The 17,146-nt window shown below is 36.5% G+C and overlaps 1 protein-coding gene across 1 annotated transcript in view; it reads right to left on the minus strand.

Annotated features, from left to right (window-relative positions):
- The window catches only part of LOC123547363 (spermine oxidase-like), a 94,587-nt gene that overhangs the window by 32,630 nt on the left and 44,811 nt on the right, over nt 1-17,146 (minus strand). The window contains exon 4 of the mRNA XM_045334392.2: nt 12,072-12,186. Coding sequence (XP_045190327.2) covers nt 12,072-12,186 — 115 coding nt within the window. The remainder of the gene's footprint in view (nt 1-12,071; nt 12,187-17,146) is intronic.

Here is a 17,146-nt window from a genome sequence, read left to right on the forward strand (position 1 = left end):
AAATAACACTTTTAAAGAGTGGCCCTATTGGGATCATTTTTTGTCCGTCTGTTATCATTTTTGACTGAAATGAACCTCTACCACAAAAACTTAAGCTAACCTTATCTGTTAAGAAATTATTCCAATGGATTCGAGCAATGTTGAAGCATTTGTGTGCCCAACTCCGTTTGGTCTCATTGGTCAAGTGATTTATTACTTTCCCCTCACCTCTACCGTTTGAAACAAAGCTGCTCATGTGTCGAAGCCATCTAACTGGGTTTCAGAAGATATGTTATTCCACTTGGGTGCCTGCTTTGTCTTAAATATTCCTCATCCTCTGCCGTTAAATGGGCACGCCTTCAGATTAATGTAGAACAATCAAAATTAAAAATAAGACACTCATCCCTCAGTAATTATAAATACAACCTCAGTAATTATAAATACAAAATAAAAACAAAGTGATTCAGTGAGTTTTAGCAAGAATTTATTTGCAAAACCATTCATGTAGTCTTTAAAACATACAGAAAAGCTATCTACTGTCTTAGTCACACTGTAAATGTTTAAGTTCTGTGTTATTCTTAAAGAAATGTTAACTTCATGTATAGTCATAACTGCAAAAAAAAAAAAAAAAAATACCCGCTCGCTCCATGTAAAAGCTACCCGCCTCTGAAAAAAATCAAAATTGAGAAAAAAAAAAAAAAAAAAAAAAAAATTTCGCTCGCCCGCTCCCATTTTTTTTGAAAATTTTCCGAAGAACTATTAATCAATTTGGTATGGCCTTAGATGTAATACAATTTAGTGCAGAGTAAAGAAAAGAGGATCTGTGGTGTAAGGATTTAGTGTTTAAGGCATGAGTTTGAATCTCACTGAGGTCACGGACTACAAAGACACTCAAGTACTGCCTTCTTCAGGAAGCGGCATGCTTAACAAGAGCTGTCACAGGAGACAGTGCACTAATGGTAAAGTTCTGCACTGTCTAGACATGGAATCCCAGAAAACAAAAGAATTCTAGCATATGGATATAATCTGGTTGACTCTGATAGACTGACAATAATGTATTACATGCCACTTGCATAATATACCTAAATAATTCCCAGGGGAAAACTAAGTATTAATCTATCATAACTATTAAGTAGCATCGATTGATTTTTGCATCAATGGGTATGTGACTTACACTGACAAATAAAGTAACATTTCATCAATACTATGTAGAATGGTTTACAGTTTGTATAAATACTTGGGGATCATCTTGCTACAAGACAGACTAAATCCAAGATCTCTGATTGCAACTGTCAATTATAAATATTTTATTTCATATTCTTTCACCAGTAAATCTAATCTTTTACAACAAGAAGAGAATCACTGACAAGTAATATCTGCCAGGGCCAGGACATAACCCTGGTGATATATGTCCTAAGCAATAATAAGCATATATATAATACTTAAGCAATAATAAGCATTAATAATCTATTTCTGCAAAGGCCAGGAACCAAACCTGGTTATAGACTTATAGTTACCTCAATATTTCTGCCACCAGGGCCATGAATCATAAAATCTGGTGAATTAACCAACAATTTATTTCTGCCAAGACAAGCAACCTAACCTGGTGATACTGCCTCAATATTTCTGCTAGAAACAAGAACCAAACCTGGTGATAGCCAGGACTCAAACAAAGTTTATACTGCCTCATTATTTCTGCCAGGGACAGGACCTTGCAAGCCTGGTGAAAGCCAGGACTCAAACCTAGATATATTGCCTCATTATCTCTGCCAGGGACAGGAACCAAACCTGGTGATAGCCCGAGGACTCAAACCTAGTTATATTGCCTTATTATTTCTGCCAGGGACAGGAACCAAACCTGGTTATATTGCCTCATTATTTCTGCCTGGGCCAGGAACCAAACCTGGTTATATTGCCTCATTATTTCTGCCAGGGACAGGAACCAAACCTGGTTATATTGCCCCATTATTTATGCCAGGGCCAGGAACCAAGCCTGGTTATATTGCCTCATTATTTCTGCCAGGGCCAGGAACCAAACCTGGTTATATTGCCTCATTATTTCTGCCAGGGCCAGGAACCAAGCCTGGTTATATTGCCTCATTATTTCTGCCAGGGCCAGGAACCAAACCTACATTATAACCAAAGACGTTCTGTCCCATTAAATGCGACAAACTTGTTTCTTTGACCCCACACATAGAAATATTAATTTTGAGTTTCTGAAAAATGTCACATTGTGAACAAAATTTCTTTTTGCTGGTAACTGGAAGAAGATCTACAGCCACCAAACTGCTAGCGAATCCTGTCTTGTAACTGACTTCGTGGGAAATGACTATTGACTATTCTACAATTTATCTAAGTAGTGCCGAGACTGAATAGCCATAAACACTAATATCATATTCTCCCCAATTAGCAGACTGATTTATATTCAGGTCAAATCTTGTTTGCATCAAAAATATTGTATTTAGAATCAATGTTATTATGTATTCTAATATGGCTAGAGTTGACTGCCAGTTAAACAAAGAATAAGTTCAAGCTCTGTATATTCTGCGAAAAACAAGGGTACATGCACACACAGGTAATTAAGAGAGCATTATGACATCAGTAAAAGACGCCAAATTGCCACATGACATCCCAATCATTACTTCTCAAATAAATTAAGCCCATTATAACTTTCATCAAAATATTTCAATAAACATGTGAAGCAATTCCTATGAATTTTCACTGAATTCCAGCCAGTGGTTGCTAAAAAAATTACTCCTGACTAAGATGGCGCTATCGTTTACTAATGTTCAATCATTAAAGGGCAATAACTCAGTGAAAATCATTTGAACGGAACATGAAAATAATATGGGCATCTCGTCTTTGAAGTGAATAGATTCCATCCAGTGGCTGCGTAGGAATACTCCTGACATGAAATGGTACAACAGTATACTAATGTTGAATAATCAAAGGGCATTAACTCGGTGAAAAATTATCCAACCAGAACATGAATATAATATGTGCATCTCCTCTCAATGATTTATTTATTTATTTATTTATTTATTTGAGTTTTACAGCGCACCAACACAGTATAGGTTATATGGCGCCAAACAAGACTACAAATTTTGGTTTCACAGCTCATTTACATCGAAATAAAAACAGGAGGTATGGAATTTCATACCTGCTGGAATCACAGAGTTACAGCAAAACCTCTCGATGAAGGAATCTATGAAGTTTTGCTAAACTCTAACCAGCGCTTGCTGAGAAATACTCTAGACAAGAATTGTACAATAGTACACTTCTGTTTAATAATCAAAAGGCAATAACTCTATGAAACAAGAGGACCATGATGGTCCTGAATCGCTCACCTCTTCCCACATGACCCAGTTTTGAGTATGACGTCGTTTTTTCTATTATTTGACCTAGTTTTTGAGCTCATGTGACCCAGTTTTGAACTTGACCTAGATATTATCAAGATAAAAATTCTGACCAATTTTCATGAAGATCCATTGAAAAATATGGTCTCTAGAGAGGTCACAAGGTTTTTCTATTATTTGACCTATTGACCTAATTTTCGAAGACACGTGACCCTCTTTTGAATTTTACCTAGATATCATCAAGGTGAACATTCTCACTAATTTTCATGAAGATCTCATGAAAAATATGACCTCTAGAGAGGTCACAAGGTTTTTCTATTTTTTTTATACCTACTGGCCTAGTTTTTGACCGCACGTGACCCAGTTTCGAAACTGACCTAGATATCATCAAGGTGAACATTCAGATCAATTTTCATGAAGAGCCATTGAAAAATATGGCATCTAGAGAGGTCAAAAGATTTTAATAATTTTAGACCTACTGACCTAGTTTTTTATCGCAGCTGACCCAGTTTCAAATTTAACCTAGATATCATCAAGATGAACATTCAGACCAACTTTCATACAGATCCCATGAAAAGTATGGCCTCTAGAGAGGTCAGAAGGTTTTTTTATTATTTGACCTACTGACCTAGTTTTTGACGGCAAATGACCCAGTTTCAAACTTGACCTAGGTATCACCAAGGTGAACATTCTGACCAATTTTTATGGAGATCCATTCACAAGTATGGCCTCTAGAGAGTTCACAACCTTTTTTCTATTTTTAGACCTACTGACCTAGTTTTTGACGGCACATGACCCTGTTTCGAACTTGACCTAGATATCATCAAGATGAACATTCAGACCAATTTTCATACAGATCCCATGAAAAATATGGTCTTTAGAGAGGTCACAAGGTTTTTCTATTATTTGACCTACTGACCTAGTTTTTGATGGCACGTGACCCACTTTTGAACTTGACCTAGATATCATCAAGATGAACATTCAGACCAACTTTCATACAGATCCCATGAAAAATATGGCCTCTAGAGAGGTCACAAGGTTTTTCTATTATTTGACCTACTGACCTAGTTTTTGTAGGCACGTGACCCACTTTCAAACTTGACCTAGATATCATCAAGATGAACATTCTGACCAATTTTCATGAAGATCTCATGAAATATATGGCCTCTAGTGATGTCACAGGGTTTTTCTATTTTTAGACCTACTGACCTAGTTTTTGACCGCACGTGACCCAGTTTCGAACTTGACCTAGACATCATCAAGATGAACATTCAGACCAACTTTCATACAGATCCCATGAAAAATATGGCCTTTAGAGAGGTCACAAGGTTTTTCTATTATTTGACCTACTGACCTAGTTTTTGACAACACGTGACCCAGTTTTGAACTTGACCTAGATATCATCAAGGTGAACGTTCTGACCAATTTTCATGAAGATCTTGTGAAACATTTGGGCTCTAGAGAGGTCACAAGGTTTTTCTATTTTTAGACCTACTGACCTAGTTTTTGATGGCACTTGACCCAGTTTCAAACTTGACCTAGATATCATCAAGGTGAACATTCTGACCAATTTTCATGAAGATCTTGTGAAACATATGGCCTCTAAAGAGGTCACAAGGTTTTTCTATTTTTAGACATACTGACCTAGTTTTTGACGGCACGTGACCCAGTTTCGAACTTGACCTAGATATCATCAAGGTGAACATTCTGACCAATTTTCATGAAAATCTTGTGAAATATATGGCCTCTAGAGAGGTCACAAGGTTTTTCTATTTTTAGACCTACTGACCTAGTTTTTGACGGCACGTGACCCAGTTTCGAACTTGACCTAGATATCATCAAGGTGAACATTCTGACCAATTTTCATGAAAATCTTGTGAAATATATGGCTTCTAGAGAGGTCACAAGGTTTTTCTATTTTTAGACCTACTGACCTAGTTTTTGACGGCACGTGACCCAGTTTCGAACTTGACCTAGATATCATCAAGATGAACATTCTGACCAACTTTCATAAAGATCCCATGAAAAATGTGACCTCTAGAGTGGTCACAAGCAAAATTTTACGGACGCACGCACGGACGGACGACGGACACCGCGCGATCACAAAAGCTCACCTTGTCACTTTGTGACAGGTGAGCTAAAAATCGACTGGAACACCATCTCCTCTTAATAGTGAAGCTCAATGAAATTTCGTTAAATTCCAACCAGTGGTTGCTGAGAAATAGTCCGAACAAGAATGGTGGGACGGATGGACAAACAGATGAATGAAGTGACAACTATTTGCTTACCCTTCAGGGAGCATAAAAACAATCAAGGCCGGCCTTCTTATGGTTTGTCACCTTATTTACCACAGTTCGTAGTTCAGATGCTTAGATGTTAAACAACTTGGGCTAACGCACTCGTGGTTTAATTCCTGCACATACGAACTGACTGCACCATGATAAATTAGACGACAAACCACTCGAAGTCCTGATTATCAAATACATTTTCTGTTAGATAAGAAACATGTCTAATTTCTTGGTCCTTATTAAACTTTCATTTCGTAACAATTGGATGAACATAATTTCATTTCACTTGTTCAAACATGTATGAAATTTGTAAGCAAATTTAAAATTAGTACTCGTATGGATCATTCTTTTTATTTTGACCCTGAACATTTGACAGAATGTACAGAATGTATAATATAGACCAAACATAACTTGTATCTTTCTGGACATGTAGATGCTCAAAGAAGGCTGCATTTAAGCACTACTCTATGAACTGGCTACATTGAACTCGACTTCACTCTGTCACTGCAACAAATATGTTAAATATGAGGCCGAGAAACTTGTCAACATGTCTGTCCCAAAACAAAAACACTAGGAAACTGCAAACAGCACTTAAAGGGTAAATAAAATTCAATGGAAAGCAGCCCTTTCACTTCACACGTAAACAAAATAAAACTGAGCACCATAGCACATAATTTGCTTGTTATTACATGAACACTAAAATCTGTTAATATGGAATACTATCTCTTGGGTAATTTCTCTAATTTACCATAATAGCAGTTTGACATTAATGATTAGACAATTCCATCCAGTAAACAGGGAATTTTGCAATCTTGCTACTATTTGATGGGAACAAGACATAATATAGCTTTCACAGCGGTCATTAAATAAATCAAGGAGGCATTTAAATATCAGCTGATACTCTCTTCCAAAAGAAAAAATAAACTTCGCAATATTGCTAAAGAAAAGTTTAAATGCAGTTAATTTATGTTACAGCAGCACTAATTTCAAGACATGCATTAGATATAAAGTTTTATGATTTAAATAAAACCTCAGACACATATTTTTCTTTTGGAGATAGTGCATTAGTAATGGTATGGGAAATACATCACAGGGGGAAAAATTAAATGGAGGCATCTACAGTAGGGTTACATACTGACCAAAATTAATTGGAGGAACCTACAACTGGGTTACTTATTGATCAAAATCAATTGGAAGACCCTACAATAGGGTAAATTACTGGTCAAAATTAATTGGAAGAACCTACAATGGGATTACTTATTGATCAAAATTAACTGGAAGACCCTACAATAGGGTAAATTACTGGTCAAAATTAATTGGAAGAACCTACAATGGGGGAACTTATTGATCACAATTAATTGGAAGACCCTACAATGGGGTTACTTATTGATCAAAATTAATTGGAGGACCCTACAATGGGAGAACTTATTGATCAAAAATTAATTGGAGGACCCTACAATGAGGTTACTTACTGATCAAAATTAATTGGAGGAACCTACAATGGGGTTACTTACTGATCAAAATTAATTGGAGGAACCTACAATAGGGTTACTTATTGATCAAAATTAATTTGAAGAACCTACAATGGGGTTATTTACTGATCAAAATTAATTGGAAGACCCTACAATGGGGTTACTTATTGATCAAAATTAATTGGAAGACCCTACAATGGGGTAACTAATATTGATCAAAATTAATTGAAAGAACCTACAACGGGGTTACTTATTGATCAAAATTAATTGGAAGACCCTACAATGGGGTTACTTATTGATCAAAATTTATTGGAAGACCCTACAATGGGGTTACTTATTGATCAAAATTTATTGGAAGACCCTACAATGGGGTTACTTACTGATCAAAATTAATTGGAAGAACCTACAATGGGGTAACTTATTGATCAAAATTAATTGGAAGAACCTATAATGGGGTTACTTACTGATCAAAAATTAATTGGAAGAACCTACAATGGGGTTACATACTAATCAATGGGGTTACTTACTGATCAAAATTAAATGGAAGAACCTATAATGTGGTTATATGTACTGGTCAAAATTAACTGGAGATTAATTATAACTTCAATAACTTTTCTTTCTACTTTGCTGTTTTAAAAAGCATAATGATGTGCTGTTTATCTATACAAATAAATAAAACAAGCAATGTTGTAAACTGTGAAACCGGAGACATAGGTCTACAAACAGTACCAACATTGTACTTGAAAACTTTCAGCGAAACAAATCTTTTACCAGGAAGTTCCTAAAATGTAAAGTTTTTATAAAACTTTCTTGTTGTAAATAATTACAAGAGGTCCACATTATTTTTATTAGCTCATAATTTGTAGGTTTAGTATTTTCAAGGACTTTCAGCTCTGCAAAGAAACTATTGATCATAAACACTTTAAAAATTAGTCTTAAGCAATCTACCCACAGGAATCAATTGTTTTAAATCTTCCATTACTTAGCAAATTAGCTTACACTCTCTGCCTTCTATACTGGAACTGATTACAATATTACTTCGTAATTTAGTCCTATGCAATGAACCTAGCCAACACTTGATATTTTAGTCTTTTGCAACACATGATGATATATACTTACAGTTTGCAATTTCTTCTAACAATACTTAGATACAGGGACCTTCAATCACTTTTGCAGCCCTAAAACAGGAATAACAGCAAGTCTGTGCCATTGCTACCCTCCCAACACTGCAATTTAGTCTTCTGAAACCTTTGCACTGATATCAAAGTAACAGGAAGATTTGGCTATCTATTTAATTATTAATTCCTTTATAACATGTTCAGAAACTACTCATTTAAGATTACTTTATGTATATGACCTAAGAGAACTCTTTAAGTATGAAATAGCAATTATTTCTATGAGAACTGAGAGCTTAAAGTAGGTTTATATACATTAAATCTTGTACTCCTATAAAAGGTGGCTTCAGAAAGCCTTCCATATTTATAGCATTCATAAGAAGCTTTGTAAATATTTTTTTTCCATCTTAACATTCTCCAATGAGACATTCTTTAGCAACAAATTACAAAGAAAGGATTTTAATATTCTCTTTAAACATCTTTAATGACTGCAGAGTGCAATAACATTACTGTACTGTGCAGCTGAGGACACTTATTTCTAAATATAGCTCATATCTTTGATGTTACCAACAATTTTCAAACATAAAATAGAGTTCATCAAAAAACGCTGACATTTTTCTTGAATAGCATCTTCTTCATCTTTGTCATGATGGTGTTGTGTTGTGTTGTTTGTGAGGGAGCGTAAAAATGTTGGAAAAGTCAATTTAAGAATCTCTCAGGCATGATGTTTGTTACTGTTACAGAAACAAGAGGGCCAAGATGGCCCTAGGTCGCTCACCTGAGTAACACACCATAACTGTAAACATGCTTTACCAAGTGATTTCATGGAGACAAATATTCTGACCAATTTTCATTAAGATTGGACCAAAAATCGAGTGTAAACAAGCATCTTCTTTGATTAGACCTAGTGACCTAGTTTTTTACGCCACATGATCCAGATTCGAACTTGTTAAAAATTTCATTAAACCAAACATTCTGACAAAGTTTCAGGAAGACTGGAGCAAAAAAGTGGCCTTTAGAGTGTATACAAGCTTTTCCCTTGATCTGACCTAGTGACCTAGATTTAAGATCATTGAAGACTTCATGAGACCAAGTTTTATGAAGATAAAATCAAAAATGTGCCCCCTAGGGTGTAAACAAGCTTATTCTTTGCTTTGACCTGGTGACCTAGTTTTTGACCGCAAGTGACCCAGATAAAAATTCATTCCAAAATTCATGCAGACAAACATTCTGACCAAGTTTCATGCATATCAAATGAAAAATGCAGCCCCTATTGCATGCACATGTTAACAGGTGACCTAGTTTTTGACCCCAGAAGATCCAGATTCGAACTTGGCTAAAGATCATCAAGATCATCATTTTGACCAAGTTTTATGAAGATAGGGTCATAAACGTGGCCTCTGGAGGATTATCAAGCTTTTCGTTTGATTTGACCTGATGACCTAGATTCTAATCCTACATGACCCAGATTTAAATCTGATCTAGAAATCATCAAGACAAACATTCTGACCAAGTTTCATAAAGATTGAGTCACAACTGCGGCCTCTAGAGTGTTCACAAGTTTCTCCTTTGATTTGGCCTAGTGACCTAGTTTTTGATCCCACATGACCCAGTTTCAAATCTGACTTAAAGATCATCAAGACAAACACTCTGACCAAGTTTCATAAAGATTGAGTAACAACTGTGGCCTCTAGTGTTCACAAGCTTTTCCTTTAATTTGACCTGGTGACCTAGTTTTTTACCCAGCATGACCCAATTCCGAACTTGACCTAGAGATCATCTTTCTGACCAAGGTTCATAAAGAGTGAGTCACAACTGTGGCCTCTATAGTGTTTGCAAGCTTTTTCTTTGATTTGACTGAGTGACCTAGTTTTTGACCCCCACATGACCCAGATTCGAACTTGACCTAGAGATCATCAAGCCAAACATTTTGACCAAGTTTTATAAAGACTGAGTCACAACTGTGGCCTCTAGAGTGTTCACATGCTTTTCTTTTGATCTGGCCTACATGTAGTGACCTAGTTTTTGACCCCACATGACCCAGTTTCGAACTTGACCTAGAGATCATCAAGACAAATATTTTGACCAAGTTTCATAAAGATTGGGTCACAACTGTGGCCTCTAGAGTGTTCACAAGGCAAATGTTGACGGATGACACACATCAGACAATGACCGGTCACAATACCTCGCCTTGAGCACTTTGTGCTCAGGTGAGCTAAAAAGTTATGAGAGTCCATTTTTTCTGTTACTTTTTAAGTAATAAGTGTTGTCACAAACATGTACATAATTTCTTGACCTGCCTGGCAACAAGATAACATGAATATCTGGTATTGCTTTTGCATGTGGCAACCTGACTGACATCGTCTTAAAATCCAAGTAATTTAGCTTTTTACTGCAAGAAGTTAACTAAAATAATAATCATCTTTCTCCTTGAGGAAAATTACAGAGCTCTTCAGTCACCTGAAATTGTACATGCAGCATAAACATACAATTAAAATGGTCCCATTTAACTTATCCTTTGAATTAGAGTTGTCAAAGGTTAATTTCTTAATCAGTTAACTGTTTGAATATCAGTTAGAAAAATTGACAACCAGCTAACCACATTTTTTTTATTAATTATCAAAAATTTACATTTCTGGTCTTCTGGAAATTAGTAATTTGACCAAAGTGGTTGAAGATAACATCAATAGAACGCCCCATCGCTAATTTGTTACACTAAAGTTCCACATAAAGGAATAATTAGCTTGTTTAACTGGTGTCAGGGTAAAAATAATCAACTGTAATTTACAGACAAATAGGTGCAGCACATTTAATATCTTACTTTGAATACATGATTAATTACTATCTAGGTGTGAACCTGAACTTCAAAACATGGCATTTTGGTTCTTCAGCATACAAAATATGGCAGTCTTTACACAGATATCATTGTGCCAAATTATTTCAAATTCCCTCTGATAAAAAAAGTCTGAAGAAATGGCTGATTACGTCAAACCTCAGGGTAAGTGTATCCAGGCTGTCTACAGAGGTGCAATGGTTTATGGTTTTGTTATCAAATAGTTCAAAGCTTACCTAACTATTGGTACCATTCCAAGAACCTTAAGATCTGTCTGCTGCACCAAATTAAAACTTACACCAATTTCTAAACATTCATAATTGTACGCAAGTTTCTGTAAAACCATTATAATTAATTAATTCACTACAGGAAACAAAGTCCTTTCTGAAGGAAGACTTGAACACAGGTAAAAATGGGAGGTGACTCAGTCTAGTCCCAAGCGCATTTTGTTGTCAATCATAACTCTTATGATTAAGAATGGAGTGAACCATTCACTGTTCTGACAATGACACAAACATTCTGAATGGGAAACCTACTGTACAAAACTATATATGAGCCGCGCCATAAGAAAACCAACATATTGGCTTTGCGACCAGCATGGATTCAGCCCAGCCTGCGCATCCACGGATGTGCAGGCTGGTCTGGATCCATGCTGGTCGCAAAGCCACTATGTTGATTTTCTCATGGCACGGCTCATATAAATTGTCATATAATTATACATTTGGTGGAAATGAACATGTTGAAGAATTTCCCCCAAACTGTCGGCAAGTTGCTTTATAAAGATTAACAACAACAATTAAAATGACAAAATTGTCCTTGACCTTTCCCAATAATGCCATTACTGACATCTGAGCTAGTTAACGGGATTCACAGGCAGAACAACGAACGAAAAATTAGTATCCTTTAAACTATTTATAATCAGTATTTTTTAATTAAAATTATTTTACTAATCAGGGATCTATGTCCTGAAAAAATATCTACATATCCCTTTAAGTCCTTTGGTAAAAATCTGAAAACTTTCAACTCACCTTGCCATTGCTATCAGTTATTGGCTCCCCTAAAATTTCCACATCTCCAACAGTGGACCCAACTTGAATGTAACAGTATGAGCCCCGCGTACTTTTGCTGTTACCCCATCGTGTACTGAAATAAAACAGAAATTGTAAAATAAAATGATGTGTCATGACAAACATAGTGACTATAAGCTAAACTATAATGATAAAACAGTACAATATAGTTTGGCGAAAAGTTAAGACAATCGTGAAAACTTTCAAAAACTTTTCTTATGGATATAGAAACTTGCAGATAATGCAAACTATTTATAACTTGGGATCAATAACATCCTCTGGAAATGCAGCAAGCAAATGCTCTGACCAAAGGATCTAGGAAGGGCTCAGCATATGAGCTCTGAGCAAAGATTCTTTGCTAGAGATCTGGAAACATGCAAAGCCCGCAGCAGTAAGGCCAGACAATGGTTCTGTGGTAAGGTTCTCTGGAAAAGCTCAGCGATAGATCTCTGATGACGACAGCTCCAAAGACAAAAATTTAGAAAACCATGTATTTATTTTATACACCCTGCAAGACAAGGACTAGGACAACAGTACTGCAAAAGCAAGAGTTTTTTTACTTGTTTACTGTCAATATTACCTGTTACATGACAATCAGACAGTAGCAACAATAATGGGAAACAGCTTGTGTTCCGTAATCACATCACTGGCTGTTCTAGGTATACAACCTCCAGGTGTTTGATGAATTTATCAATGATTTAGCAAATACTGAGAACAATAAGCACAATATTATACTGAAATATATACTCATGAACTCTCCAATAAATGGGTCAAAATTATTTCTACAAACCCAAAATGCCTCAGATCTAGTAGTTGAATGTTTTATATATGATATTTATGTAAAAAAGAACAACAATTTCTTGAGATAAAATTGGAACAAAACCAACTTTCCAACTTTGCCTGCTACATGCTGATGATGTGTTTGTTTAACACTTAATTTTTCAACAGTATTTCTTTATAACCTTCAGTCAGTTAACTTAAACTGTGAGTCCTTTCTAGATTTCGTATCAATACTGTCTTTGTCTCTACAAGAAACTGACAACAGAGGTGGAGAACAATGAGACACATTGTCTTTTGTCAGAACAATTACACTTTGCTACTAGCTACTAGTCTGATAAGTTTATTTTATTTTCATCTTTAGTTAATAAACTTCTGATATACTTAAAATGCCCTGTATTAAAGAGAAGTTAAGAGTTATAAAGGGAAGTAATTCAACACATACAGTAAACGCTAGTCAGCGGCCCATTTATTATCCAATTAAATGTTCAATATAACAGGATCCTGCTGACCAGTTACGCTTGAAGGAAACAATTTTCATTTAAAATTAGAGTCTTTGGGTTTATATATTGCAATATATAAGCTAGTTCTAAGCTTGACAATGCATTGCAATTGCTCACAGAGAAAGCAAGGTAAAACTAAAAAATGCTTTTGTAAAAAAGCGCATGTCTCCCCCAATGCAAAGTCCTATAGGCAAGAAGTCAATAGGGGTCAGGAGCAGAAGTCAAAGAGACACTGATGGTTGGCTGCAATAGGGATTATCTACTTGGCATGTCCAGTCATCCCGCTAAATTTCAACACTCTTGGCCTAGTGGTTCTCAAGTCACTGTTCAGGCTCCTGTGACCTTGACCTTTGATCAAGTGACCTCAAAATAAATAGGGGTCATGTACTCTGCATGTCCAATCATCCTATTAAGTTTCAACATTGTAGGTCAAGTGGTTCTCAAGTTATTTCCAAAAAATGATTTTACATGAACAGGCCCCTGTGACCTTGACCTTTAATAGACTGACCCAAAATCAATAGGGTCATCTACTATGCATGTTCAATCATCCTATGAAGTTTCAACATTCTGGGTCAAGTGGTTCTCAAGTTATGATCGAACTGGTTATCATGTTCAGGCTCTGTGACCTTGACCTTTAACGGAGTGACCCAAAAACAATAGGGGTCATATACTCTGCATGAACAATCATCCTATGAAGTTTCAACATTCTGGGTCGAGAGGTTCTCAAGTTATTGATTGGAAATGGTTTTCCATGTTCAGGCCCCTGTGGCCTTGACCTTTAACAGAGTGACCCTAAAATCGTTAGGGGTCATCTACTCTGCATGACTAATCATCCTATGAAGTTTCATCATTCTGGGTCAAGTGGTTCTCAAGTTACTGACTGGAAACGTTTTCAATGTTCAGGCCCCTGTGACCTTGACCTTTGACAGAGTGACCCCAAAAATCGTTAGGGGTCATCTACTCTGCATGACCAATCATCCTATTAAGTTTCAACATTCTGGGTCAAGTGGTTCTCAAGTTACTGACCGGAAATGGTTTTCAATGTTCAGGCCCCTGTGACCTTGACCTTTGACAGAGTGACCCAAAATCGTTAGGGGTCATCTACTCTGCATGCCAATCATCTATAAGTTTCAATTTGGTCAAGTGGTTCTCAAGTTACTGACGGAAACGTTTTCAATGTTCAGGCCCTGTGACCTTAACCTTTGACGAGTGACCCAAATCGTAGGGGTCATCTACTCTTCATGCCAATCATCCTATGAAGTTTCAACATTCTGGTCAAGTGGTTCTCAGATATTGATCGGAAATGGTTTTCAATGTTCAGGCCCCTGTGACCTTGACCTTTGACGAGAGTGACCCCAAAATCGATAGGGGTCATCTACTCTTCATGCCAATCATCCTATGAAGTTTCAACATTTTTGGTCAAGTGGTTCTCTAGTTATTGATCGGAAATGGTTTTCAATGTTCAGGCCCCTGTGACCTTGACCTTTGACGGAGTGACCCCAAAATCGATAGGGGTCATCTACTCTTCATGGCCAATCATCCTATGAGTTTCAACATTCTGGTCAAGTGGTTCTCTAGTATTGATCGGAAATGGTTTTCAATGTTCAGGCCCCTGTGACCTTGACCTTGGAGTGACCCCAAAATCGATAGGGGTCATCTACTCTTCATGGCCAATCATCCTATGAAGTTTCAACATTCTGGGTCAAGTGGTTCTCTAGTTATTGATCGGAATGGTTTTCAATGTTCAGGCCCTGTGACCTTGACCTTTGACAGAGTGACCCAAAATCAATAGGGGTCATCTACTCTGTCATGCCATCATCCTATGAAGTTTCAACTTCTGGGTCAAGTGGTTCTCTAGTTATTGATCGGAAATGAGTGTGACCTTGGACCCGGATGGAGGCAAAATCAATAGGTCTCTACTCTGGGAGACAAATATAGACCCTTCTGGGTTTAATCAGGATGATCCATTTTGGCCTTTTAAACAGTCCACATAATACGGTGTTACTCCAGCAGCCTACACCTATGAAGTTTGAGTCTAGTGTCAAATGGTTCAGGTATTGCCGGAAATGAAGTTGACGGAGTATGGACGGCACGGACAGGGCAAAAACACAATATGTTCCTGGGGAGACATAATAAAGCCCATGGGATTAAAGGATCGATCATTTTTTGTTGCTTTTAAAGTCTATTCTATAATACTGATCGTCAAGACAGGCGTAATATTTAGGAAAGACAAGATTATTGCAAATGTCAGGATAGGAAAATCTACTTTTTGTTTAGGCATTCCGACATCGAACTATCAAACAGTTCAGGTGAAAATCTAAGCCCATCACAATATCAAAACAATAAAAAACAAAAAATGAAATTATGAATATTTACTAATTTTTTGTTACATTATAGTTTTCTAGCGTATTACATGTCATATATCTGTTATATATTAAGGAAAATTAATGCAGATTTATTTAAAACAGGGAACTAAAAACCTAGCCATCTGTGTTTTAAGGACCAAAATATATCCAAGACTTCTAATCTTATCAAAAAGAGCCAGCAAAACACATTCTTTCTAGCCCATAAACAAAAGCAAGAAAAAGACACAGTCATGTCTCAATGTCTGTAGCCTAGATTATAAATGTATTTGCAATTTTTACATAATGCACCAGCTAGTTTTGCTAAGACAGACTTTCTATAAATGGATAAAGATCATTTAAATAGGTGATATTAGTTTAAAGCTCTTTCCAAGATTTTAACACCAGACATCTGAAATTTTAGAAGAAAGGAAATGTCAGACTGTACTCCATTCAAATGGAGACCAAAAATAGAACAACTTTTAATTTAATACAAACAGAAATAAGTGAATTCTTAACATCCAGTCTGACACATTCTGGGCTTTTCTCAGCCAGACTGAACACTTTCAGATAATGATTTAATCACTTGTTACATTCATGCATAAACTCTTCCTGCAGTCTTGAATTCCGCTCTCACATTTTACAAGTTTGCCCATTGCTACATAATTATACCTGACTCCCCCCTTGACCCAGATTTCTACTCATTAATGCATACTATCTCTCATTTCATTCAAAGTGCTATGTCACAATTTTGCTTCAGATCTACACCAGGCTATATAGTATACTATAATCAGGGTTCATACAGAATTCTGTTACTCAATTTCCATGATATTTCCATGATCTTCAGTGATTTTCCATGATACGGTAATGTATTGCTTTTACATGACATTAAGGCAAATTATTGCATATAATCTCCTTGAACCAGTGTAAGATTCAGGGGGAGGGGGTATTATTAGTTCACCAATAGTTGGGGGGGGGGGGGGGGGGGGGGGGGGGTAGTGTAATCGGCAGTTCATTAGATTCACCACTGGTACTGGTCTCAATTTTGGTAAAAGGCTTAAAAAAATAAGCTCAAATTGGCCGTCTTTTTATGTTCGTTGAATTTTCTTTCATGGGTCGTGCCTTTCATGTGTGACTTTATTGCTGGCTCGCCCATATTTGATAAATTTATGATAGAGTCACAAACAGTGCACGATGCTTTGATGAGATCGGCCTTGAATGGTTTCAACCATGCTTTATAGTGTTCCTTCTGACACCATTCGTAATTAAATTTGCAGTTTCCTATAGATTTACTAAATATTTCACGCTGGTCGTGGGCGCTGCCATTTACCGGAAATGTTGTCGTAGCAACAGCTGGTGTCGAGGTAAAATACGCCGCGTGAGTCAAACGTTCGTACTCAAACTATTTGTACTT

This window comes from Mercenaria mercenaria, chromosome 9, assembly GCF_021730395.1.
Source record: "Mercenaria mercenaria strain notata chromosome 9, MADL_Memer_1, whole genome shotgun sequence".
Classification (NCBI taxonomy): domain Eukaryota; kingdom Metazoa; phylum Mollusca; class Bivalvia; order Venerida; family Veneridae; genus Mercenaria; species Mercenaria mercenaria.